The 26,929-nt window shown below is 51.7% G+C and overlaps 2 protein-coding genes across 6 annotated transcripts; one reads left to right on the top strand and one right to left on the bottom strand.

Moving 5' to 3' along the window:
• Positions 1-365: 365 nt before the first annotated feature.
• On the bottom strand, positions 366-19,310 carry NCOA5 (nuclear receptor coactivator 5). Of its 3 annotated transcripts, XM_063172295.1 has the most exons (10): positions 19,243-19,310; positions 16,148-16,334; positions 15,548-15,655; positions 11,562-11,628; positions 7,794-8,153; positions 7,460-7,551; positions 7,214-7,340; positions 5,033-5,232; positions 2,757-3,080; positions 366-2,343 (listed from the first exon to the last, which is right to left on the bottom strand). In XM_063172295.1, exons 2-10 carry the CDS (start codon positions 16,308-16,310, stop codon positions 1,688-1,690), a joined length of 2,097 nt encoding a protein of 698 aa, XP_063028365.1. In that variant the 5' UTR covers positions 16,311-16,334; positions 19,243-19,310; the 3' UTR covers positions 366-1,687. The 3 variants fall into 3 exon arrangements, with proteins under 3 accessions (XP_063028365.1, XP_063028366.1, XP_063028367.1); XM_063172296.1 differs by lacking the exons at positions 15,548-15,655; positions 16,148-16,334 and having other exon boundaries at positions 19,243-19,306; XM_063172297.1 differs by lacking the exons at positions 11,562-11,628; positions 15,548-15,655; positions 16,148-16,334 and having other exon boundaries at positions 19,243-19,303.
• Positions 19,311-20,488: 1,178 nt separating this feature from the next.
• On the top strand, positions 20,489-26,566 carry CD40 (CD40 molecule). Of its 3 annotated transcripts, none has more exons than XM_063171993.1 (9): positions 20,489-20,676; positions 22,444-22,525; positions 23,086-23,211; positions 23,305-23,448; positions 23,664-23,763; positions 24,671-24,732; positions 24,973-25,071; positions 25,524-25,549; positions 25,923-26,566. In XM_063171993.1, the coding sequence occupies exons 1-9, from the start codon at positions 20,524-20,526 to the stop codon at positions 25,998-26,000; spliced, it is 870 nt and encodes a 289-aa protein (XP_063028063.1). In that variant the 5' UTR covers positions 20,489-20,523; the 3' UTR covers positions 26,001-26,566. The 3 variants fall into 3 exon arrangements, with proteins under 3 accessions (XP_063028063.1, XP_063028062.1, XP_063028064.1); XM_063171992.1 differs by having other exon boundaries at positions 25,845-26,564; XM_063171994.1 differs by lacking the exon at positions 20,489-20,676 and adding an exon at positions 21,129-21,231 and having other exon boundaries at positions 25,845-26,561.
• The last annotated feature ends 363 nt before the right edge of the window (positions 26,567-26,929 follow it).

Below are 26,929 nucleotides of genomic sequence, written 5' to 3'. Positions count from 1 at the left end.
CAGACACTGCTATCCAGACTCAGCCTGTGGGGTGATGTAGCACAAAGCCATGGGACACCAGCGCTGAAGGCACAGGGACTTGCAGCCCTGACCTCACGCTGGCTTGTGGCACTGACCTGGACCTGTCCCTCCCACCACCTGTCACCAGAGAGGTTTTAGACTCCTCACACTGGCTGTGCCACACCACACCTTCCTGAGGCCACCCCAGTGCTGTGCAAGAGTCAGGACCTGTGAGGTCCACACACATTCTGCTCAGCATTCAGTGTGAAGCTCCCAGCACAGCTTCTCCAGGAGAGGAGAGTAACAGCAAACACAGTGAAAGGATGTATTCTGAGAGTACTCAAGTGTCAAAAAATGCAACAAGAAACTTTTCTGACTTTTATTAGAAAGTAATGTCCTCTTGTTAACAGCACAGAGATAAAAGAAATGCTACAACACAAACCACCTGGGACAAAGAAAATCCTCTGCTTCAACCCACTGCTTTCTTAGTATCTCACAGTTCCCTGCAGGAAGCCCACAGACTCCAAGAAGGCCATGACAGGAAGGACCACACAGCTAAGTGATGTTTTGTGTTCTGGTATCAAAGTATGTTCCCAGTAAAAACACGGTGAGGAATCACTGCCTGATACCACTCCAGCGTCCACTGCAGCTACCAAAGTGTTGAGAAAACGTTTAAAATTATGGTATTAACATCTTTAAAATTATGGTATTAACCTCTCCTCCTCAGATGGATCAAACATCCATCAACATCAAGAGGTCTGATAGAGCAGCACTGCCCCCAATACCTGGTGACAGGTATTCCCAGGGAGAGCCAGCAGCACATCAGTGTGGCTGCAGCTAAGCTACACTAACAACGGTGCCAAAGACTGTAAGAAAAGGAAATTTACACACCAAATTTACCAGGTTGATCTTAACACTGATTACTCACGGTAGGAAAATTGACAGACCGTTTGAAATCTCTGCCTTGGCTGGAAGTTCTTGTGTTGCAAATGTGTGCTCAGCCCACAGCTGTCAGTCTCTGAGTGGTCAGGAACACCGGCCTCTCTGCCTGGATAGGGCAGGCAGCTGCAGACAGACTGCACAGTCCTGGTTACTGAGCAGTGATCAGGCATGTGCTTCATGATTTTGGCTGCCAGCACTATCACTGGACTTTCCAAATGGCTTATATGCTATTAAAAGGAAAAAAAAAAAAAAAAAAAAAGAAATCCAAAGAAAAATAGTGCCCATTCCACACTGGTGGGTGTCCAAGGCCCGTCAGTTTGCTGCTCTGTTCAGTCCCCTAAGTCATCAAAACTGATGATCCAAAACTACACTGAGACCAATCAGTGAGCCCAGACTGCACCTCCATGGGAAGGTGCACCAGGTGCTGGGAGTAAGGAAAATGCAGCAGGACTGAAGCTGCGTCAGCTTCTGGGATGGGACAAGACAACCAATGATCCAACACAGTTCAGCACTTGTGCCTTGGAGAAAACTGAGCATTCTGCTCCAAACATTGCTAACCAGACCAAGGAGAGGGAGGGCAGCGCCAGCAACCGTTGGCAGCAATGCTGCAGGGGGTATGCTCTCGCCAGAGTGGAGAGGACATGCATGTCCAGGGCATCTGTCCCCGGGCAAGGATGGGAGAATTCTTTAACAGCCATAAGTATGGAATGGCAAAGGGAAGGGGAATGGGTCCAACAGCTCAGCTCTAATAGTGTCGCTGGTAGGCACCCATCGGTTGCTGGGCTGAGGACCCTGCTCGCCCCTGGGCCACGGTTTGGCTCACAAGGTGGGAGAGTGCAGGACCACTCTGGATAAGGGTGTCCAAGGCTTTCTGTACACTGGGGTTGTCAAAGTTGATACCAGAAGACACCGGCCTTTGGGCGGGCACACTGCCAGGCGCAGGGAGGCGCGTTTGGTGCTGACCATAGAGCGGCTGTGGTTGTGGAGGAGCTCCGGGCCTCGGACCTGCGTTTCTCGAAGGGCCCGGGAGAGCAGGAATCTGCGTGTTTGGAGTCTGCAATCTCTGCTGAGCCTGGTTTAAATTTCCAGCATTCATCTGTGCTGGCCGGGGCTGTCCGCCCGGCAGGTTAGCAAAGTTCTGGTTGGGAGTGCTGGCCGAAGAGCCCGCGGAGGCCGCAGGGCCGCTGTTGGCCACAGCAGCTGCCGCCGCCGCCGCCCCGCTGTTGAAGAGACTGAGGATTTTTGCTTGAAGCTCCTGCTGAGGAGTAGAAGAGGACACTGGAACAGAAGGAGTAGAGACCAGAGGCTGTGAACTCTGATGAGCCTGAGAACTTGGAAGGTTGGACTGACTACCCAGTGATGATCCTGAAGGTGGCCCCAAAGGTTGTCTTGACATGGGTGCTGGGAAAGAAAGGAAAGGTGGTTAAAGCTCTGCAAATGCCCTTGAAGGGACATGGCACCTAAAGAAAACTAATGAAACAGCTACCAAAGACCTCCTCAGAGTGAACATCCACCCTCAGATCACAGCTGCACAGCTCTGGGAACTCAAACCACTCTAGAGAACTGAGCGTAGCAGCTCAACCAGTTATGGCAGTCCTGCTGTTGCCTTAAGAGAATCCAGCATAAAAGATCTTCCACATGAATACTCTGAATTGTCTCATGGCATGCAACAACACATCCATCTCAGTAAAATCAGGTACTACATGAGGACATTATGCTCCCAAATTCCTCTGCAGTCCCAGGACTCTTTTCCTGTCCCAGCCCTGAGGACCACAAACCACCCAGTAAAGTCTGTCTGGAGCTGTGGGACTTACCCTGCAGAGGTTCAGTGCTGCCCCGCAGCAAGCGTTCCTTCCGGTCTCTCAGGTAATCAATGACTTTATCTATCTCCTCAGCAGTCACGTAGCGATTGTCTGCCAACAGGTTCAGGAGAGTCTGGATCCTGGGAGAGTGACCTCCTCTGACACCCTCCTCCATGGGGGGTGGGCGCTCCCTCTCCTGCAGAATGGCTTCATCTGCCATCTTGGCAGCCTGCCGGGCGATCTCCTCCCGCTCCTTCTCCCGGGACTCTGTCTTGTAGCGCTCGTAATTCCTTGCCACCAGCACCATGGCATCAGCCTGGGGCATGTTGCGGTGCTCTGCACAAAGGGAGAAATGCTCTGAGTGACCCAAAGTGACCCCAATGGAGGTGCTGTTCCTCCTGTCTGCCAGCACAGCCCAGTCAGCAGCAGGCACCACTCAGGGAGTGTGAGTGCAGACTTGGGAACTTCCCAGGCACACAGGAACAATTATATTTTCAAAGCCAACAGAAGGCCCATGGCTATCAGCCAGCAAGGCCAGCCTTTCCTTCCACAGCTGAGGGCACAGCCCAGAAATGTCTTTCTTATCTCTCACCAGTTAAAAGGAAAGCAGCTCCCTCTACCTCTCACATAAATCCTCAGTTCTCCAAGATGAGATGGTCCCAGTCATTTTACTGCTAAACCCTAGGACAGATCCAAAGCTTGCCCTCTGAAGGCTGTGTGCTTCCCAGAGGAGGACAGCCATGGGAATATGTTTGTTTCTGTGCTGCCAGTGCCTTAACATCTCATGTGCACATGCAGCTGGGGAGGGAGCAGCACTGGCTCAGTGTTACATGGCTCCTCACATTCACCACTCTTGAGGCAACAAGCAGCAATCAAATTCTTCTGTAAAAAATGAGTAATAGGCAATTTCATTGGTGGATTGTGAGGTCATTATTTCCAACTCCCAAAGCACACACATAAACAGTCACCTGAACACAGATTTAAATCGGGAGATCAGAAGAGCCTTTACCCTCCCAAAAGTGCCCAAAAGTCTGGGCAGGCTCCTTTTAACACCTGCAGAACATCAAATCCTGCAAGCCTTTTCCTCCTAACAGAAACTTGGGTTTATTTGAACATTAGGCTTTGCACAAACTGTGAAAGAGTTCCCTGAAACAAACATGCATGCAAAGGTGGCCAGGAGCAGTTGAAGTGACCATATCTAATCTCTGGAATGAGCTGTGGATGAGCTAATGACTGGGGTTCCCATCACATCTGATAAACCAGCAGATCCAGAGAAGAAAAGAAGCTTTGGCCTCCTGCCAAAGGTTTAACAGGTGTTAAACCAAAGAAGTTGAGAATTAAAACCAAGGGTAGTGGGAAGCTCAGTGACAGTGTGTGTGAGCTGTGTGTCTGCAGGAAATGAGGGAGCTCTCCTATCACATCTGCATCTGATGTTAAAAGAAACTGGGCTTCTCCAGCCAGTGAGCACACACCAAGAACTGACTGTGCACTCAGAGGTTTCCTCTCCCACATGAACTCACAGAACACTACTTGGGAACACAGTAAGGGAGAAATAACCTTTGAAAGCTCAGTGGTCAAACCAGTCACCTGTGTTGTTAGATTACATGAACATTACATGTTGCTATGATCAGAGCAACAGCTCCTTTCCTCAGTCATATTTTGACGAGGCATTTTTAGTACTTACACCCACCCTCATGCAACAACCAAGTCACACCTTGTGATGGAAAGTGATGTGACAAGTGTAAAGGTGCTAAGAAGGTGGAGCCTGTATACCCAAACATTTTGTAGATCTATCTTTTCATAACACTTTGTAGTTTTATCTTTTCATAACTCTTTCCAGTTTCATTATCAAATCTCTACCATTACCAAATCCTTATTAAATCATATTTGATTTTAAAATCTGTCCTTTAATTTGGCACATTCCCAACAGGCTCTTGCTGAGAACAACAAGTGGTAGAGTGAGGTTGGGCTAGTATTACTCAGAGATGTCCCAGAGCAGTACAGCTCTGGGGTCCATGACTTGCCCTAACACTGCAAAGGCTGGCAGTGTTAGGAGCCAAGAACACAGATGAGATTCCCTCTTGGCAGGAATTAGACATTCCTTTTCACAGGGGGCAAGCAGAGTATTACAGAAGCTTTTAAATAATGACATTCACACTTATGACATGGTGCCAAGTCATTTATAACTCCTTATGTGACAGCAAAGATGAACTTTGTTCTGTGTGGTTCTGCCTGAAAGAAAAGTTCAGAGTGACCACACAATTCCCAGCCTACTGAGACCTTAGTACCTTGTGGGGTGCCAAACATGATGTTAACAGTGCAAGAACGGTGAACTTGATGCTGCTGGGTGATGACAATGGCGAAAGGAGACCCTCCCCTGCTCACATCATCCAGGGCTTGTGTCAGTGACATCTCTGTGTTGAGGAAGATCAGGTCCACCACCATGCCCAGGTCCCGCACCTTCCGCCCCACGGACTCTGCATACTCCCTGCCACAAAGCAGAGCAGCAGTTTAACAAATCAGTCACACACACAACAGAAACCTTGGCACTGCACCCTCTCCACCATCCCAGATTCGCTTTTCTGATTACTTGCCCAGCTTCATGACGTTTACCAGGACAGTACTAAAGCAATCCCATTATGGCAATATAAAAGCCCTTATTCTGATCTGAATCAGTCATTTCAGTTCAACCAAAATAAATTACAAATCAAGCCTTAGCTGAGCTGAGAAACAGAATGTTTGCAAAGGGATTTCCACTATTACAAATTTGTTTACACATAAATGTGTTTCAACTGAATTCATTAGGGGAAGGAATTTCCACCAGCAGAGGTCCAAGGGGTACAGAGCAGAGGAGCCAAGGTACAGAACTCATTTACTGCTGCTCTGTTCAGTACCTCAACTGTTCACACGTGCCTCATTCCTTACTGGCCTGCTCTTTTCTACTAGCTGCTTTCTGCTCTAACCCACTGCCAAAACAGCATCTCTGGATCCACTGCTCCTGTATAGCCTGTCCTACAGACTTCCCCATCCAAGCACAAAACACAGCTGACAAGGTTGAGCTTGAATTGCCAAGGGTTTTATTTTTAAGATTACTATACTTAGAACCAAACCTGCAATACTGACTGCACAAAAGTCTGACAAATTCAGTCTGTGTGCACCTACACCTCAAGAAAGAGGGTAATTTTATTGTCTTTGGAGGTGAAGTCTGTAATGGTGATTAAAACAGTCTCCCCTTCAACCATCTTTTTAAGAGCTCTGAAGTCACATGATTGTATCTAAGGCATTCAGGAGTGACCTTTCAACAGGTCTATAGCAGGTGACATCAGTGCTTCAGTACAAGATTTATAAACAGGCTCCAGCTCTTAAGGTTTGTAGCTGTTACAGACCAAAATGATTCTTGGGATACTAAGCTGATCCTTTGGCACAAAAAAAATATTTTTGGGTCAAATAGAATAACTTGTGGTCTATTAGAATATCTTCCAAAGAATTTTAGCCACCAGGGAATAAAGGATCTAAAATTTCCTCTCAAGATTTGTTCCAATAGGTAATCAACTCCACCAGAAGTTTATTTCTAGTTTCACTGCTTCTCCTGTTTCCATTTCCTGCTCCATTTTCTACCAGCAGATTAGGCAAGCTCCAGCTGTCTCTTTCTGCCCCACATGTACAGCAAAGTTAAAGAAAAGCAACTCTTGATCTTTTCTCTGAAGGGTAAAGGAGACAGAGCTTTAACTTTCCCCCAACAAACATTTTCCTCAGAGTACAAGTCAGATCTGTGATTTATTTACATATTTACTATTCTTTAATATATTTAACTGTAAAGATACAGATATCAGACTGGTGACATTGTTAAAACCCTCTACTACTGTGCCAGGTGTACCTCCTGTTTCCAACAGAGTGCCTGCCGTGTGAACTCAGTCAGTGCTCAGCCAGCCATAGGAGATCACCCTGGTTACTACTTACACCTGGCTTTTGATACTGTCCCTGACTGCCTTCAGCAGTGATTTTGTATTTCTTGCACATTGGACTAATGGCAATGACTGGTATCTGCCCTAGGAACCAATCCAGCAGGAGCTCTGAACTAACACCCCCAATCCACCCTGACCCCTGCTCTGTACTGTCACTGGTTGGCACATATTCCTAAGTTCCATATCATGCTACCCATGAAAGCAAGTACAGGCCCCTACAACCCGTTGAAATGGTAGGCTTCTATGGAGAGTAGGTATAAAAGTATCAGGAGAAGGTATAGCAATAGATTACAAGGGAGAAATACAAGCAAAGCACAAGATACATTTCCTCATCTCATCAACATATATTCCCAGAAGAAAAACGGGAGCTGTAGCTTCCCGGCGGCTCTAAACCCACGCTCCTCAAGAGCAGCCAGTAAGATAAACAGCCTCAGGGCAGGACTAAGTTTAAATCCATTCTCTTCTACCATGCAATGATAAAACTGATTATAACTATTTTCTTACTTTGTCTGTTTATTCACCACTATCACGGAACAATCCACGGGTCTCTCTGCATCAAACCGTCTCTTGATTTCCTCATAGTACTGACGGTACAGCTCCTCCCGGCGCCGCTCCTCGCGCTTCAGGCGGTCTGAAACGAGCCACAGAACGAGTGCCACCCTTCAGACCCGCTCAGAGGGGCACAGAGCACCACAACCATGGCACTGTGGCACCATGGCACCCTCCCTTTGAAGTGGTGCAGGTACTCACCCTCTGGCTCCTTGTAGCGGTCGTAGTAGGAGTCGTCCTTGCGCCGGTAGTAGTCGTCAAGGCGCAGGTAACGGTCGTAAGATTCGTCTCGTCTGCAACATTCAGAAGCAGCAATGGTTTCCTGCAGCACTATCTCAGGCAGTGACTTTGGGCAAAGCTTCACACCCAGACCTCCCCCAGGTTTAATTTCTGAGGTACTCATCTGCTCCTGACAAGACACAGAGAAGCACCCAACTGTCCCCAGCCAAGGGTGATTTCCTGCCACCACTCAAACAATTGTGTCAGAAATGCCATTAAAATATTACTCTGGCAAATAGGATCTTGGAGAGTTTACCTGTACAGAGGGTCCCTCGGGTCTCTCATATCCCGTGGATCCCTCATATCTCGTGCATTTCTCATATCCCGTGGATCCCTGTATCGATCATACAGCGGCTCCCGTGGGTCACGAAGGTCTCTAACATCACGTGGGTCCCTCAAGTCCCTCGGATCCCTCAAGTCCCGTGGGTCTCGCAGGTCCCGTGGGTCCCTGTGGTCCCTGGCATCACGCATGTCTCTGCCTCGCATGTCTCGGGCGTCTCTCGCATCTCGTCCGTTCCTGCCATCCCTGCCATCCCTGGGATCTCTCCGTGGGCTCCCCCGCAGAGGGGAGCGGTCACGCCTGGCATCTCGGCCATCCCCGTAGGCATATTGCTCTCTGAGGAAAACACCAGGGAAATTCCATTAGCCTGCTAACAACAGGAGAACAGCTACCCTTACATCTCTTACCTGAGGTGCCAAAGTCACCTTTCACAGCAGCTGAATCCTCCCTCTCACCCCACAACAACAAACATTGACCAAAAGTCATATTTTTGAAGCAGTCTGGAGAAGGCTCTTAATTTTAATATTCAGCATGGCCAAACAAGACCCAGAAAGCTCCTTAATGGAGCACTAAGTGTAGAGCACCTGTGGATGAAGTGAACAGGCACTTCAGAAACCACCATTTTAAGGCCTCTGACCTCCAACATCAGCCATAGATGATCTATCAATCATGTTTGGCAAATTCTTTGAGAATTTAAGGTGATGCAGGCTAACACCCACATATATGCAATAGCCAGGAGCGTTGAAGGGATCCATTAAATTCGCTCATCAATGACAGCAGAACACTTGAAGTAACGCTATTGGCACAGGATTTAAAAAGGAGCAGCTTGTGAGGAAAGACATCGCAGGTTCCATGTTGCAGTTGGGTTTGTGCTGCTGACAGAAAGCAAAGACAGCTATGGCCTTCTCCTGGATTTGAGGGATAGTTTCTGTAGAAGGCCAGCCTTATGTTTATAATGCCCTGGTTAAGAGGGTACTAAACCCAACCAGCACTGTATCCTCAGTGGCAACAAATAGCTTCTCTGTTGGATCTGAATGATCCATCTCATTCAGACTTTATTTGCAGTCTTCAGAGGCAAGGAAGAATAATGTTCCAGTCTTCATCTTTTCCCAAAGCAGTAGGATTTTTCCAGGTTGTATTCTGATTTCCAGAGAAGGCTATAACTTCACTGTAGTCAAATCAAAGCATTAAAAAAAATCTTGCAGAGAAACTACGGAGCTTGATGTGTTCAGACTGCTTTTTCCCCAAAATAGTAACAACCATCGGAAAAAAACCCCAGCTTTTGAATCTTTTTATTTCCCATACTTGACATGACTTTTACAGTCCTCAAATAGCCTAATCTAGTTTATGAAAGATAAGCAGAACCTACATCTGCATTCACTGCAGTGCAGTCACATAGAGATCACCTGGAGAGAACGAGTCAGATGAGCCAAGCTTGGTGTCAGGCAGAGTGACAGGAATGAGATGGAAGAGCAGACTGTGCATGGATTTTGGTGTCAGACACCCAGCTGTGCTGGGAACACATAAGAGTGCTGGCATTCTCTGTTTGCATGTCAGATACAAAGCAGATTTTGGGAAAATTAGAGATGCCACCAAGAGAACACATAGCCTCCTCCTCTAAGTGACATAATGAATTTGCAGACAGCCAGGTGTAAACTCCTTCAGCTTCTTGGACAGATAAATCCACTTTTTGTTTGTGATCTACACTGAAACCACATCCTGTGAGAGACACATCATAGCCCCCTTCCCGCAAAACCTACAATGAATGATGGTGGAAGCTCAGGGGAAACTTCTGACCTGCTTTAATGGATACTGAGTATAACTGATCTTTCCATAGCTGTGAGACCATTTAGCAAAACAACCAGATGCAGGGGAATTGTTTGGCATATGACATTTATTCCAGCTGGAGTGGGGGTGACCAGAACAGGCCACATTTATTATCTGCAGAGACAAATAGATCCGGAATGAACAACGCACAGCTGCGACAGAAGTAGAGATGTGGCACAGGTACCCTCAGCTCTTGTGCCCGCATGGCTGCCCTGCTCGAGGGAGACAGCAGCACCAAGGCACAGCTTCCACACCTCAGTCACCATGGTCTGGCTCCTGCAGCATCAGCACCACTGCCTGCATCTGTTTGGGACTCGGCCCTGCTGGCCCAGCACCGCTGTGTGGTGCAGCGTGGGGCTCTGCAGCACTGGCAGTGAGAGCTGCTGCTCCCAGGCCACAGTGTGGTTCAGAGTTCACTGATCACAGCCATGCCCAGAACTTGTGACTGTGACCCCAGTGCCACCTGTGCATGCCCACAGTGCTCTTAGGACCTGGTGCTAACCACATGTGATGGCCATGGTGTATGCAGTGCCAGCTGAAATCCAGTGCACGTCACAGTGGCACCAAAAGCTCTGGCTGCTCTCCAGTCACGTCGAGTGCTCCTTAGTACTGCAGCACAGGCACCTGCTCTTGCACACATGCAGGATGACATAGTTTGCAATGGCCATGGCATCAGTGCTTGTGCTTGTCCCTCTGCAGTGCAGTCCAAGGATCAATGCTCATGGTACAGACACCTGCCCCTTTCCCCTGCAGTGCTGCTGCATTGGTGGCACTGAGGCCAAGGATGTGCCATCAGTGCTTGCTGCTCACATACCCCAGGGTCCTCCCACCAGCACCGAGCACACCCCAGGCCCAAGACTTGCTGCATCTGCCACAGGAATCCCAGCACTTCTTGGGCCTGATGCGCACATGCTGGTCTCTGCAAGCACATTTGGCCCTGTGTAGGGTTAAGTGCAGTGCATAAAAATCCTAGATGGAGCCAAGAATTGCGGCTACTCATTCTCTGCCTTTTTTTTTTTTTTTTTGGTGTAGATGTCTTGCTAGTTGCACTTTTCCCTCATTGTTGGTAATGTAACAGTTCAAGCTAGTAAAGCACACTAGATGTGGCACCTCGATTACCTTCAAGTTGAACAAGCACCGTGCTTTTTCATGGAAAGCTTTACAGCAGAGGCACACAGGGTGGGTACCCTGTACCAAACAACTCTGCAATGTGCCTTTGTGTGATTCCTAGTGATGCTGTGGAAAGGAAACTGAAGCTGTCTTCCTGTGACAGGCCAATCCATATCTTTTCCCCTTGCCTGTGGCTGCCTACTCAGAGGAGGTGGAAGAGGTGAACGTGCTGTGCCCACTGCAGGGTGGGCTGCCAAGAGAAGCTGGAGAGTACAATGGTGACTGCAGGGGGGGCTGGCTCCAGGCTCTGATAACACAACCACATGGGCAGACACGATCACGCAAGAGATATTTGTTCTGTCTTGTGTTTAGCTCAAGCGCTCTATTCCAGTCTCACGGCAGCATTGGAAGCTTTCAACATCAGAAGAGGCAAGATCCCAAGATCCTCTGCAGTAGGAATGCTGCAGCCCCTTGGCATTCTCTAGGTATGTCTTGACTTCTCTGATCCTTGGAGGCAGGAGCAAACATCAAGTGTATTCTTCCACTCAAGTTTCTTACAGCCTGTGCTGCAAAACTGAATGCTGGGCTGCAGTACTGGCAGCAGACACAAGGTTTCCCTCGTACCTCCCAAGATGCCCAAGCCTAAAGGGTTCTCAGAGGTGGAGCAGACACTTTCCTGCTGGAGCATCACTGTTTGACTGGGGAGGTGGCAGTAGGGAAGAGACACAGACATTTAGCACAGGCCGCTGGGCTCATGCCCCAAAGGCCTGAATTCCTAGTATAACTCACTGCTTCCAGGTACTTTACCTTCGTGTGGGACTGGACCTTGATGAAGCCTTATTCATATTTCTTCTTTCCACTGCTTTATTAATATCTGTAAAGAATAATCAACCCATCTGTTCAATGCTATGAAACAAAACAAAGATCATCAGCACAATTCAAATGAAAGCAACTTAAGCTCAACAACATCCAGATGGTGCAAGGAAATCCATTCAGCAGAGAGACATTGTCACTTTGACAATTTTTTATTAAGTTTAGATAGTACAACATAATGCAAATTTCATGGATTTCTTTGACTTCAAAATAGGGTGGACAGCTTGGGTGAAGTTTTAACCCTGCATGTTCAGGCCTACATCCAGACTCTTCCTTCCATAAGAGAACCTCTTTCTTCTGCAGTCTATGAGCGAGCAGAAAGCGACTCATGGACTCTAGGAGAAAAAGCAGAGTCTGAAAACCTCCGAGAAAGGAATGATGGCCAGCACAGTCTTAAGTTCACAGCCAGTCCTGTTCAATGGAGCATGCTGTTACCCTTGCTGGAAACAAGCCAAGGGTTCTCAAAGGGGACGTGCAACTGCCTTCCAAGAGACTGCTGCAGTGTTAACGTGCACAGCCCCCACCACTGAGACACGGATCCAGAGCCTGGAACATGGCTCCTTATGAAGTCAACATGGTGCATCCAAAACACCATCGTTAATGTGATGCAGACTAAGGCAACAGATCAGAAATTTGAAAACTGGTTGGCTTCTGAGCATCTCTGTGAAAAACACCATGAAGGGAAACACAAAGAAGGAAGAGAGCTGAAGAAACAGAAGCTTGTCCTCAACCCACAAAAGTGAAGTTGCCCAGAACTGGCAGGGACCCACACTGTTCTCAAAGCCTCCAGTGACAGCTGACTGGAGATGAAATAATGCACTGGAGGAAGGCAAAAGCAAACAGCAACATGCCTTTGGACATTTCACTGAGAACCTTTTAAGGAAAGGAACCCAAATCTAGGCCCTATCTGCTTCCCCAGAATCTATCAACAATTATCATTTCTGATGAGTTATTTGCATGAAACACTTTCAAAGCTCTTGCACGAGAATATAAACAGGCTGTGACGTCTTTAGGCAGACTTGGTCTTAATATCTTCTGTAACATCCCAAACTACCCTTCATTATTTTCAAGATTAAAACTGTTATTAAGGGATCAGGTCTAATTTTTGTTCTTGATGTCAATGAAGCAGCATGTTGCCTCTCAGGTGGGGCAGAGAAGCAAGTGCAATCTGAACCTTAACTACAACTGCAGCATAACACCACTCACAGGAACCCAAAGCACCTCCCCAGGATCAAACACAGCTGCAGGGTCTACTGTTACAAACTACATCTGAAGGACGTTTATTCTCTAAGTACTTTTACTACTAAAGATATGAAAACACTATTGTGCATTTGTGGAAACACTTGTATTATGCTACACTGGAGTTAAACTCTCCCAAAACTTTTTACCTTACTGTGTTATTAATGATTGTATTTAATACTCACACTGCATAACTGAAGTAACTGTTTTCCTTGCATTCATTTTTTAGTTGATAATTTTGCCCCTTAAAGTCAAGTGTTACCTTTAAGCAAGACACTAGCTGCTTTCTTTGGTTTAAGATTATTTTTATTTTCTGTTTTAAGATGCCATTGAAGAAACCTATTATGATTTTTACACTCGGTACCATACATTTCTTTCAAATAAAAAAAAATATTTAGATCTCCACAAAAATATTTTACCAGAAGAAAAAAAAAAACTTTGACAGGGATCCTTTCTCTTGTGCAAAACAAACACATTTAGTAACATTTTATTTAATGCAAACAGCATTTACAAGTTAAGTATTTGAACACTGACAAAACTTCGGGAAAAAAAAGCCCAAATAAAAAGTCTTCTGTCCTGTTGACTTTTGAGATGACAGGGCCACTGTAATCACACAGTGCAACCTTCTGAACAAACACAGGTGACAGGAGTGTCTGGAATCCATCTATCTCAAGTGCAGCAATGGCACTGAACTAGTGCTTATCTTTTAGCAAAACATCCAATTCCAATTTAAAAGTCTTCAGAGCACAGAAACCACCACAGAGCCAATAAATTACTCCAGAAGCCAATTACTCTGCTGTTAGAGAAAAGTCTTTATTCACATTCAAGACACTGTCACACTTATGCCGACTACACTAAAACTCCCTGATCCCAGGTCTGTCTGTAACACAGAGATCACATCACTCCTTTCTCTTGAGATTTTTGCTTGGGTTTGTTCTTTAATTCTAAACCTCTGTCAGTTTTTTTTTTTTCAAGGCTTTTCCAATTCAGCATTATCCTCTTTGAACCAGGCATACCAAAACTGAGCACTCTTCCAGCAGCAAAATCCCACAAGTACCAAAACTTCCCTACTTGCACACGTGTGTTTTGCACAGCCAAGGACAACCAAAGCACTCTGGCTGGGTGCAGACCTTCCCTGTGAGCTTCACTTAAAGCTCAGGCTTGTCTGCATCCAGGATAGGAAGTCCAGGTCCTTTCACCATCAGTGACTCAGTCTTCTTTATTTCATCCTTTTTTTAAAACATGTTTTTCTCTCCAAGTCACTTATAAAAGCCCTGTATGGCCAGACTCAGTTTTTCTAGACCACCACTCAAAGCACTGAGAAATTCCATCATGTTACAACTATTCCATTCTAGATCTACTTGAAATCCATTTAACTTGGTTGTTTTTAACTGTTCTCCTTTCTTATCAAGTCAAACACCTTACAGCAATCTGTACATTAACACTGCTGCTTCCAGCCCTAGAGCTTGCAGTACCTTAAGAGTAACTAAGGCAGGATTTATTTTGATGGACATTAATCAATTGCCTTCTCATCAGTGTCAGGTGAAAGAATCCCTTTGCTCCCCGGCTCTGATGCCAGGCTCATTCCATTTTCCCTGCCTACTGGCTCACCTGCAGCACTCTAACAGCTCCCTGGAAACTCCCTAGTTTTCCAAGGCTTGTGGAAAAACACCAGTAACAGACTAGGCAGGTCAGTAGTTCACTGAGCCTCACTGACGTTAATTCTTTTGAGAGCTCTAGATTTGGTAGCTGCAGTTTTACCTTTTTGGTTTTGCAACTGAAATGGAAATTACATTAAACAAATCTCCTGCCTCTTCAAAAATGGACAGCAGAAACATTAACTGGTCTTCTCAGTTAAAAATTTTATCATTGCCAGTTAGTTACCCTTAGCTTCTAAAACAGCCAAAGTTGTTCCTATTTAAGTCTCTACACTTGGATAATGCTGGACATAATTTCTTCTCAAATCCTTCAACCCTTCTTGTCTATTTGCCTTCATTTCCATCTTCAGGCTCCTATTTGTTACTGCACATACACCTTCCCACAGGTTACTATTTATTCCTCCTGTCATTCTTTTTTAAGTCACACTGTTTTTCTTCAAATTGTCATAGGCTTACTTTGAAAGTAATTTTTGCCTTGCATTTAAAAGATTACTCGTGGATTTCTAACCATTCATGTCCATTTAAGTCTGCTCCCAGCACACTTAGCAGAATTATCCTCATCTTTATGAAAATATCCTTTTTAAAGCACTCAGTATTTATAGCACTGCTTAAAGGCTGGCTCCACTTGTGCAAAAATTCCAGCTAAGTTTACTTAGCCAAGCAGCCACTAAGCACTGTGACCAATTCCTTTGAGCATGTCAAGATGAAGCCCAGTTTTGGTTTACAAATGTTATTAAACTCTGTGCTGGACGTTTCAATGATCACTTGCTGCACAGTTTCTTCTCTGTTCTTAAGGCTAACGGAGCTTTCCAAACACTAACACATAAAAATTCAGGGTAAGACCCAGGCAGCAAGGTGAAGCACACAGCAGGAACTCAGGAGGCGAATAAATTCTGTTTAAATTGATTGAGACTAAGGCCAGACAAGTGTCCCACTGTGACCTTTGAGGAGGGCTTTAAAACAACAGCACCCTTTCTCCGGAACGCATGCTGGGGTCAGGAGAGTGAGGAGCAGGTTCCTTACCTAATCTATACCCTTTATAAAGGCGACCCTTCTCACCGTCCAGAGCGGCCTGGACATCTTCTAGACGGTCATACTGCACGAACCCATAGCCATGGTACATGCTGAGGGCTGCAAGAGTTAACAGCAGGGCAAGACCGGTTACAACCACGCACAGAGCTGACCCACACACACACCGCTAACCCCACCAGCTGCACTCTACCCAGAAACCACTCTGCAAGCTTCCTGGGAAAATCTAACCCACCAGGATCAAAGTGCAGAGCTCAAAGACTCTGACCAAGTTCCTTCTGACAAGGCAGTGACCAAAATACAGCCCGTGAAGTGACCAAGATTTGATTAAGAGGCTATGAAAGAGTATTGTGACATCACACTGCGACCCTAAAAGCTAAAGCATAGCTGATATATTTGCATTATGTTTGAGCTGTACTGAGGGAATCGCTTTTCCAGACCAAATGCAGGCAGAGAAAATTATCATTAAAAGGTCACTGTTTAGGAACAACATTGGTCACTCCTCTCATCATCACCAAATAGCATTTGACAAGCATGAAGCAATATTTCTCCCTGAAATCCCTGCCACAAAAAGGCATAAGATAATATACTAACCCCTGATTTTGCCATATTTTGAAAATATCTCTTCCATTTCTTCACGAGTCATGTGGTCTGTGGGCAAATTGCCGACAAAAAGTCTTCTCTCTAAATCCTGAGGATTGGTGCTGTTAGTGAAGTCGCTCTGTTTGATGCTATTGCTCTTGCGTCCTCGAGCCATTTTGCTTTCGTTCCAAATCCAACTCTTCACAAAAAAAAAAAATGGCCATGCATATAATTTCAATCCATGACATTAAAATTAAACTGGAACAAGATTAAACTTAACAGCTTTGCAGACTAGAAGCCAACTGGGTCTGCTTGACGCAAACTTCACTCCAGAGAAATCTTAATATGAGGGACACAGAGGTCAGGCAAAAACACTCACTGCAGCAGTCTGGTTGAGCTTTTCTGAAATACTGAAAGGTAGCAAACCTAATTATTTTGCAGATAGGTTTTAATGGTTTGACTCCAAACTGAAATACAAATAAAACTAATTTTCCACTAAAACTCCTTAACTTTAAGCTTTTTAACATGCCCACTGTTGTCACATCTAGTTCTTCAATCCACTGATAAGAAATATTGAAATTTATGCAATATTTTAATAAGCTGAAATGAAACACTCATAGCAACATTGCATAACAGCACCCAAATATTCCAGTAGGGCTTGGAATGAGGCATCAGGAAATAGCGCTGAAACACTCCTAAGTGACCACATCTGGGTCACTTCACTACATGTGAAATCTCAGCTTTCCAATTGCAGAAAGCCCAGGTCCCTGTCTGCACCTCTGTTAGACAGCACAGCCTTGTCCCCATGGAGATGTCAGCTCCCACAGCAGGCGGGTCCAGAGCTGGGAATTTACCACCCCCAGGTAAATGCTGCACCTTCCTCACCTCCCCCGTGCAGAAAAAGCACATTCCCTTAGCCCACACCCCTGCACACAGCTGGAGCAATCAGCAACATTCACGGCACAAACTCACCCAAACAAATCATAAAAACCACCCCAGCAAAAAAATAATAACATAACAAACACTGCCATGGCTAACAAAAAACACCATCCCCAGTACTCAGACTTTCTGGTTTAAAATTCACCATTAGATAAAGCTCAAAGAAATTAATAACACCGAAACTTTCAAGGTGAACTTAGAAGTTTGAAAATTATTTAATAAAGTTGTTCTACTTCCTAAACATTCACCTACAGGAACGCAGGATGGGATTTTCTGTTTGTAACATGCAAGAAGCTTGGAAAAACAAAGATGATGAAATTAAGTGTATTAACAGAAACTTCTTTTTTTAATCATGCAATGCTTACAAGCAAGATCCTCCCTAACAGTACCCTGGAGTAAATGCAATTTAAAAGTAATCTCTAAATAAATAAATCAAATGTCAAAATAGATTTGATGACTCTATATGAATACTTTTGCAACACTTAACTGGCATGAAAAATACATCTACTCCAGATTTTAGACATAAAATTTATTTATTTATCCTTTAAAGATCAATCAACTTCACATTTGTGTCACTCCTGCCCCTTTTTAGGAAACCCTACAGAGATGGGGGGCAGAGAACACTTCCCTGTCTAATCAACTGTTTAAAATTAGCTGCCAGAACTGGGGTGAGGAAAAGAAAACTCAACACCCAAACCAAAATCCAACAAAATTAATCTCCTCTATCATATTTGCCCAATCCCCCTCAAGTTTGTCCACACACATACACAGAATTTTATCTTCCCCATGAGAAGTACCAAATCCCCTTTTTGTTTTTTTACACAAAAGCACTGGACTTCTATTCCACTACTGCAGCTCAAGTTCTCATCAGCTGAGGGCAGAGAAGCTTTCAAAATTCCCTCAAAATGAATAAGAGGCAATAAAACATGGAAGGCACCATCAAGCCCAAGTTCCCATTCAGAGCAGGATGCAGTGCACAGGCACACACAGCAAACAGGTGTCAAACAGGCCTGTAGCTGCTGCCACATCTCACTTTCACGATAAAAAGCTGTAAGAAATTCCCTTTTGTGTTCTTTAGGGCTGGGGATAGCAGGGGGTGTCTGAGGAAGAGGCTGCAAGAACTTTCCACGTTAAGAAAAACAGAGAGCTATTTTCCCACTTCAAAACAATCAGTAAATCAGAACTCTCATTTAAGGTAATTCACTGCCTCTTGTCATTTTCCACGCAGCAGATTACATAATTAAGGGCCATTTAGTGATCATAAGACCAGAATAAATGAATGTTGTCCCACCTCTGGGCACGCTACATCAGGTGAACACCTAATTCCCACATTGAGTCTTGTACCAAATCAGCCAGAAAGGCACCCGGGAGAGTTTAAAGGTGCCAATCCCCCGCGCAGTGACTGTGGGTCCTACCACAGGACAGCCCACGGCACCTCATGAGCCAACAAATCCTGGAAATCAATTAAAGCCACGTCTCTCTAAAAACCTTATATTTAAAACCAGAGTTGTTTATTAATGGCGCTACAGCTTCAAGGAAGCGAGACTGCTGGAGAGGGATATTGCAACTCATTTGCCACAAGCGAAACACGACACGAGTCCCCGTGAAGTTCGGGGCAAAGCAGAAACAGCGGGCGCGGGAGGCAGAGGTGCCGAGGAGCGGGAGCTCCCCTCGGAGCAGCCCCGCGCCCCCCAAAGGGCCCTCGGGGGCACCGCCCGTCCCGGCCCCCCGCACCTGGGCACACGCGGCGCCGCCCTCACGGTACCCGGGGAGCGCCCCCGCCCTCCTCCCGCCGCCCCGCCCCTGCCCCGCTCAGCGCGGGCCCGCCGCAGCTCCCGGGCCAGCGGGGAGGGACCCCCGGCCGGGAGCTTCACCGGCGGCCGCCGCTCCTTCCCGTGCTTCCCCTCCCTCCGTCCGGGCCTGGGCGCTGCCAGCACCGCTCAACCCGCGCACCGGTTCTCCGGGCGTGCGGAGCAGCCCCATCGAATCCCGGCGATCCCGCGCTGCCCGGACGCGAGGCGGAGGCGCGGCCCGCCTGCAGGCCGCGAGGCACGCCCGGCCCGGCCTCAGCCGAGAGCCGGGAGGGAGCGGGCTCTCTGCGGGGCTCGCTGCCGTAAGCCTGTCGCTCAGGCGCTCCGCGTACCGCAGCCGCGGACCCGCAGACTCACCGCCGCTCCCGGCCCGGACCCGGTGCCCCGTCAGGCCGCCGCCGCCAGGACAAAGGCGCCACCCGCCACTACCGCACGGCGCCGTCGCAAAGAGGAGGACGGGGAAGGACGGTCGCTATGGCGACGTAGCGCACTTTACGGCGCGGCAGGGTACCGCCATGCCTGCCGAGGCACAGGGCACTTGCCCCGGCTCCCGGCGTATCCCGCGGTGCGGCGCCGCAAGGCAGGCCGGGAGTTGTAGTGTAGTGCCGAGGAGGCCAGGCGGGGCGGCCGCTGGGTGGCGCTATCGGACCTCGCGCGGGGGTGGCGGCGGAATCGGGATCGGAATCGGGATCAGACTGGGACTGATATCGGGATTGGGATTGGACAGGGACCGGGATTGGGATCGAGATCAGACTAGGACAGGGATCGGGATCGAGATCAGGCTGGGACAGGGACCAGGATCGAGGTCAGACTGGGACAGGGATCGGGATCTGACTAGGACAGGGATCGGGATCGGGATCAGACTGGAACAGGGACAGGGACCAGAATCGGGGTCAGACTGGGACAGGGACTGGGATCGGGTTCAGACTGCTGTTGAGACAGGAGTAGGGGTCGGGGCCCAGGACAGGGACCACCAGATGGGGCTTTGGAACAGGGGCAGGACCGGTGTCAGGATCGGGACCGGGGTGGGGATCATACCAGGACAGGTTCTGAGACTGGGGCCGCGATCGGGATCAGACCGAGACCAGTACCCGAGCTGTGCCCCTAGCTCGGCGTTGCCCCAAGCAGCAGCTGCCCCGGGACTCTGCCCCGCTGTGCGTGTAGCAGGACCGGGGGCTCTCCTTGGGGCTCCCGCCTGAGCAGCACCCGAGCACCGGCCCCCGCCCCAGGACCGGGAGCGAGGGGCTCTCACAGCCCGCGGCCACAGGAGACCCTGCTCAGGCAGGCCCCCGCCGCGGGGATTTCCCAGGCCAGGCTCAGGGGAGTCGGGCCCAGAAATCCCCTTCTCTCCGCGGCCGCCCTCTTTGCCCTCGAGATTCCCCAGGGAGCCTTCGTGCTCCCGAGTGAGTCAGTTCTGGGAACTGACATTGGCCCGGGGAATCCAGAGCGGTCGGTTCCCAATTCTCGCTGCCCTTCTCCCCGGGAGCAGCTGTGACCCGGCCATGGCCCATTGTGGCCACCAGGCTCCGGCTGGGGCCGTGACCGCGACGGGGCAGGCGGTGCTGTGCTGTGTCCTGTCCGGCATCACGGCAGGCTGGGCACTGTGGCGGCAGTGCCATAAGTGACCGGGGCACCGAGATGACCGGCACACCGAGGGGCGCTGGGGAGCCACCGTTCGCTGCCCAGCCACCGCAATGCCAAGGGAAGCGCAGGGAACGCCTCCGGAGCGGGCAGGGAACCTGGAAATTCCTTGGGGGTTACTGGGAACCGCTCTGGGGAACTGAAACGAAGGTACAGCCACGGCCCAGCGCTGTTGGCCCTTCCCCTTTCAGGACTGACGCGTTTCGGGGACACTCCGCCCCTCTTGGCGGCTCTGGGGGCTCTCCAGGGCTGCAGCCAGAGGGGCTCTCCCTGACCACAGCCGTGGGGGCCCTCCAGGGCGACAGCTCGGGGGCTCTTAAAGGCGAAATAAGAAAAACCCCCCAAAAAACCTCTCTGAGCAGCTGTTGTAAAGAAGTGAAACCTGTAGCTCCCGCTGCGGGGGGGCTGCACAGGCGCTCCCTTGCCCTTCCTGCGGACCCCGCCCGACCCCTGCCCCTGCTCCTGTCCCTGCCTGCGGCCGTGGCTCCGGGCGGGGCTTCCCGGGCGGGCACCGGCGGCTCGGGGGGGCCGGCGGGGAGCTGTCCCCGGCCGGGGCCGGCGGGGAAGCCCCGGCCAAGGCGGCCCAACGCCCCTTCCTGGGCGGGAACGGACCGAGGCGTTCTTAGCGGGGCGGCGGCGGCGGCCGGGGCCAGCGCCATGAACCGGCTGGGGCTCTGGGGACTGCTCTGCGCGGCGCTGCTGGGCGTGAGTGGGGCCGGGACCGGGGCGAGGAGCGGGACACGGGCACAGGCGGAGGGGATCCCTCCATCCCCGTGTCCCGCCGGGCTTTCCGGGAAGGGGCTCCGGGCGCTCCGGCCCGTCCCCTCGGGGAGCCCCGGGGCTGGGCGCGGGCGGCGTGAGCGGGACCCGGCGGCGCTGCCGTGTCGGTCCGTCGGTCCGCTCTCCGGGACACAGCCAGGGCGGAGGAGCTGTCTGGTATCCTCTCCAGCTCTTCTACCCACGCGCTTTCGCTTTCCCCTGATGGCGCGGGCCCGGCAGCGCTGCCCCTCCCTGCGCTGGCCCGGGGGTCCCCACGGGCAGGGACGGGCAGCGGCGAGCCCCTGCCGGGACCCCCAGTCGGGTGGGGCGCTGGAACCGGCTGCCAGCGCTGCTTTCACTTCTCGGGTGCCTGTGGGCGGCTGGGAGGGCCCCGCAGCCTCCTCTTGTCCCCGCACCGGGGCTGCTCAGGGTGCGCACGGGGGTGGGCTGCGCCCGGCCGTGCTGCGTGCTCGTCCATGGCACCCTGGGGCCGGCCCTCTGTCCCTCTGTCCCTCGCTCTCTGCCGGAGCCCACATCCCGCTCCCCAGCATGGCCAGGCAGATCCGCCGGGAGCTGCCGGGCTACTGGGGATGGGCAGCGAGGGGCTGGCTCTGTCAGAGGAACGGTGCTAAAGAGCCCTCTTGCACCCCGTGTTGCCCGAGAGCTCATGCCCTGCCTCCTTTTACCCTTCCCTGTGCAGGTAGTCCCCTGCCAGGGGGAGCAAGGGCAGGCTCTGGCAGTTTGCATGGGTGATGCGCTTGTCTGGGGCTTTCCTGTCCCTCGGGGACGGCGTGTCAGCCTTGGGAAGGGGCCGGCAGTGCTCTGGGCGTGAAAGCTTGGGCATCGCTGCTCCCTCTGTGAGGGAGTGCAGTACTGCTGGCGGGGACACAGGGTGATGTGCAATCACCCTCTGGTAGGAAATGTGGGGAAATGTGGAGCAACTCTGCCGGAATCACCGCCACCCCACTTCAAAGGCAGCACAGATGGCATCAGGCAGCGTGGGTGGCTGCTGTGGTCTGTGGTTAGTGGAGGTGTGGGAAGAGCAGTGTGAGGAGGCCCTCACCTCAGGGTGCAGGTCAGCACACGTGTCTGTGGAAGCGTGGTGATCCGGGAGCATTGGATATGAATTCACAGGTCTTGTTGTCTTGTTTCTTCCAGTGCTGGGAGCCTGCTGATGCCTTGACATGCTTTGATAAGCAGTATGTATACAAGGGCAGGTGCTGCAACCGGTGTCGGCCAGGTATGGAAACCCTTTCCTGGGGACCTCACAGCTGGGCAGTGCCAGGACCTGGGCACAGCAGGGCAAGCTTTGCTTGGTGTGATGGAGCCCCTCCACCCCACTGCCAGCAATGCTGACAGCTTCACCTCCCTGTGTCATCTCAGTGATAGAGCAGCTGGGACCTTGTGGGTGGTCTTGGAGACCCCTTGGACTTCACCAAATGTGCTACAGCTCTCTTGGCACTGTTTGTGCTTTTGCAGCTTACAGGACCCCATGGCAAAGGCAGCTTTGTGGGGAGAGTGCTGGCACTAGCAAATTGTGAGGGTGTTTGCCAGCTCCTGCTGTCACTGTCAGGTCATGTCCCAGTCCCTGCAGTGGCCTCACAGCCCTCCCTCCCCTCCTGGCCCCTGCAGTATTTGTGGTCATCAGGTGAGCTGACTCCTTCAGCCCTGGCTTCTATGCAGAATAGTGCAGCAGTCCTGGCATCCACAGCTACCAGCCTTCCCCTGTCCTGTTGGCAGAGGTGCTGTCAGGAGAGAGGGAAAGCCCCCTTGCCCCTTCATCACCAGCCTCTATTGCAGGGGAAAAACTGATGTCTGAGTGCAGTGAAACAGAAGACTCTGTTTGTGCCCCCTGTGAGAGCGGGCACTATCAGCCAAGCTGGACCAAGGAGAAGCACTGTGCTCCTCACGACATCTGTGAAAGCAGTAAGTGCTCCCTGTCACCACTGACTCCATTCTGAGGGAACTGGCTGCCCTGCTTGGTGTCTCACTCACCTCGTGCGTGTTCCCTCTGCCCAGATGCTGGCCTCATTGAGAAGATAAAAGGAAATGTAACACACAACACGGTGTGCCAGTGCCGGGCTGGCACGCACTGCTCTGACATCAGCTGCCAGACCTGCGTGGAGAACCAGCCTTGCCAGCTTGGCTCTGGCTTTGTGGCAGGTAAGTCTGACAAGCTGTTCCCACTCAACAGGACTGATGCCCTGTCAGTGCTGACATCAGGGAATGGGGGCTCCCCAGCGTGGTGCCCCCTGGCAGGGCTTTGGGAGGGCTGTGCCATTGCCACAGGGCACGCTGCACATCTGGATTCTGTAGCCCCTTAGGCCCTCACCCTCCCAGCCCCTGCTGACCTTGCTGCCATCTCTGCCCCTCTCCAGCCAAGGCCATGGAGCGGATGTCATCCCCCTGTGAACCCTGTGCAGAAGGAACCTTCTCCAACGTCTCGTCTAAAACCGAGCCGTGCCACCCCTGGACAAGGTATTGTCTGAGCACACACCACGTCCTTCCACCAGCCCCAGTGAGCACATCCTCTGCTGCCAGTTTCCTTGGTAGCCTTGGGGACTGGGCAGCCAGGCTGGTCTCTGAGGGACACAGCATCTGGCTGGTGTAGGGCCAGGAGAGAGGAGCAGGGCTGGGAGCACAGTGTGGTACAGGGCAGCATTGGCTGAGGTCGAGGCAGACACCTCTGTCTGTCCCTCACAGACTGCTTGTCCCTTCAGGGGTGTCCATGCTGTCATCCATGCTGGAAGTAAGGGGTCAGGATCTATGGGGATGCCCCATGCTCTGTTCAGGTTCTTCCTCCCAGTGCTCTCTGTGGCTGCAGTCATCAGACAAAGCACAAGTCCTCTCCGTGGGGAGTTTGGCTTTGAGCATGCCATGAACTGGCAGGTCATCCCTGTCTTTAGAAAGCTGCTTGAGGGTTAATTGCAGTTCCTGGTAGAAACATGAGCCTTATTTCCAAGCTGAATTAGTCTTGCTTCAGCTGCCAGCCACTGGATTTCACTTTGCTTTTATCTGTGCCCAGAAATTACTTCCCCACAGAGCCACTTGTAGCCTATCTTAGCTTTTCTGTCATGACTACAGTGCTGAAGCCCTGGGGGCTTCCCTATCTGGGCACGTCTGCTCCATCCTGTGCCTTGTCCCTAAACTTGTTGCCATCCTCAGCAGTTTCAGCAACTCCAGGCCAAGCCCCAGGGGTGGTACCCTGCTGTGTAGCTGCTGTCCCACTCACGCTGTGTTGGTAGGGGTCCCTCTGCTTGCCCTGCTGGAGCTTGGCAGGCTCAGAGCAGGATGTGTTTTGGGGCAGCTCAGGTGCCTGCCCAGCCCCGACTATTCCCTGAGCTCGGGTTACTGTGTGGTGACATGGTCCTGTTCTCCCCTGCAGCTGTGAGGAGAAGGGGCTGGTGGTGAAGGTGAAAGGGACGAACTCCTCGGATGTGATCTGTGGTGAGTGCCTGGTGCCCGGGGCCCACCCAGTGCCAGGCAGAGAGCACCCAGGGCTCCTGCAGCACTCAGCAGAGCTGGCCTCATGCGTGGTGGTTTTGGGGGAGGAAGGTCTGAGTGCGTGGCCAGTGTGATGCCTTCCTGCCTCTGTCTCCCTGAGGGATCCCTTGTGGGGCTGGGGTGTGACTCTGTGTCACACTGGGTGTCCCGTGGGTGTCTCACTGACCCTGTGTTCTCCTGCAGAGTCCAGCAGGCGCTCCTCCCTCTCGGTGCTGATCCCCATCACAGCTGCAGTTGTCACGTGCCTCGTGGGTGTCTGCATCTACTGCTTGGTGCACACAGGTGAGGGGCTAAAGCCTGTGAACTGCTGCCTTGGCCCAGGGCGGGACAACCTTGGCCCAAGGGGCCATAAAGGGCTGAGGGGTTGAGCCAGGGAGGGCACTGGCAGCTCTGCTGAGAGTGGGGAAGCTCCTCTGGGGACATCACCAGGACAGGGTTTGCTGAGTCCTGCTCTGTCTTTGGGAGCAGGTGTGTTGGCACTGCTGCAGCCTGAGCTGGGCTCTTGGGGCACCAGTGCTCCCCCAGCTCTTGGGGAACAGCACTGGTGCCCCATGGATCCATTCTGGCTCCTGCTGTGACCCCCAGCCTGCCCAGCCTGGCAGTGGCAGCAGGCACAACATGAGCTGCAGGACCTGTGGTGCAGCAGCTCCAGCCCTGGCTCTGACCCTGGGTAGCTCCCTGCAGGGCAGCACTTCCCCCTGAACATTGCCTTTTCTGTCCCTCTTTCCATCCAGATTCCAGGCGACGAGGGCCAAAGGAGGTGAGTCTGCCTAGAGCCCCCTGCAGCAGTGGGTTGGGATCCCTCCTGGGCACAGCTGGGGATGTGCCAGCAGCAGAGCAGGGGCTGTGGCTTTGCGATGCAGGAGGGGTGGGGGCTGAACTAGGCTGCCTGGCTGGGGCAGGACAAGGGCTGGGGCAACCTGAGGGTGCTGCTGACGAGTGCTGAGCATTTGGGAGGGACCCATAGCCTGGGCTGCATGGGAGTGTAGCAGGAAGGACGTGGGTGCAGAGTGGGGGAATGTAGCTGCCTGCCCCTGACCCCTGCCCCTGTGCAGATAGAGGCTGGGGAGCCCGGAGAGAGCCCACATAGCCAGCAGCCCACGGAGCAGGATGAGAATGTCTTGCCTGTGCAGGAGACCCTACTCAGGGGCCAGCCTGTGGCCCAGGAGGATGGCAAGGAGAGCCGCATCTCGGAGCAGGAGATGCTGTGAAGGCGCAGGGCACTGCCCCCGACAGGAGCACAGACTGGACAGCACCATCTGCTCTGTCCCCCGTCCAGCTGGGGAGGAAATCTGGCATCTGGCCTGGCTGCAAATGATGGGATGCTGCAATGGACCATGGCACGACCACCCCACGGGAATACCACTACAACTCCTGCTCTGGTCACCTGCACAGGGCTGCCCTGGTGGAGCAAGGCTTGGCTGCCCCAGTGGGGACATGGAACAGAGCCCCATCCTGCTTGCTGCCCAGGTGATGCAATGAAGCCCGGCGTGCCTGCTCACCTGCTGAGCCCTTGCAGAGCCCAGTGCAGCCCTGGCCACAGCAGTGTGACCATACTGCCAGGAAGACCCCAGCACGGAGCCCCTGAGTGCTGGAGAAGCCAGGGCTGGGAAAGGGGGCTGTGAGATCACCACGGCAGAGCTCAGTCCCCTGTCTGGGGTGCAGTGGAAGCGCTGCCCGTGCTGGAGCAGTGCCCGGTGGGTGCTGCCAACCGGACAGGGCACCGCGGCCCCTGCGTGCCCAGCGCTGCCGGGCTCCGTGGGGCCAAGAAAGGCCGGACCGGCGGGCCCACGGCTCTGCCCCGGGCTGGGGATCGCGGCGGCGGCGCGGCCGGAGCGCAGACAGCGGCGTGCGGCGGCCGGGAGATGGTGCTGCGGGACCGGCGCGGGCGGCACCGGCACCGCCCGTCCCGCGTACAGCCCGGGCGGGCACGGGGGCTCTGGCCTCGGGGGGCTCTGGCCTCGGGGGGCTCCGGGCACGGGGTCTCTGGCCTCGGGGGTCTCTGGGCACGGGGGGCTCCGGGCACGGGGTCTCTGGCCTCGGGGGGCTCCGGGCACGGGGGTCTCTGGCCTCGGGTGTCTCTGGGCACGGGGGGCTCTGAGCACGGGGGCTCTGGGCACGGGGGGCTCTGGGCACGGGG

The sequence above is a fragment of the Melospiza melodia genome, chromosome 19 (assembly GCF_035770615.1).
Source record: "Melospiza melodia melodia isolate bMelMel2 chromosome 19, bMelMel2.pri, whole genome shotgun sequence".
NCBI lineage: Eukaryota > Metazoa > Chordata > Aves > Passeriformes > Passerellidae > Melospiza > Melospiza melodia.
This window is presented reverse-complemented; position numbering and strand designations above follow the sequence as displayed.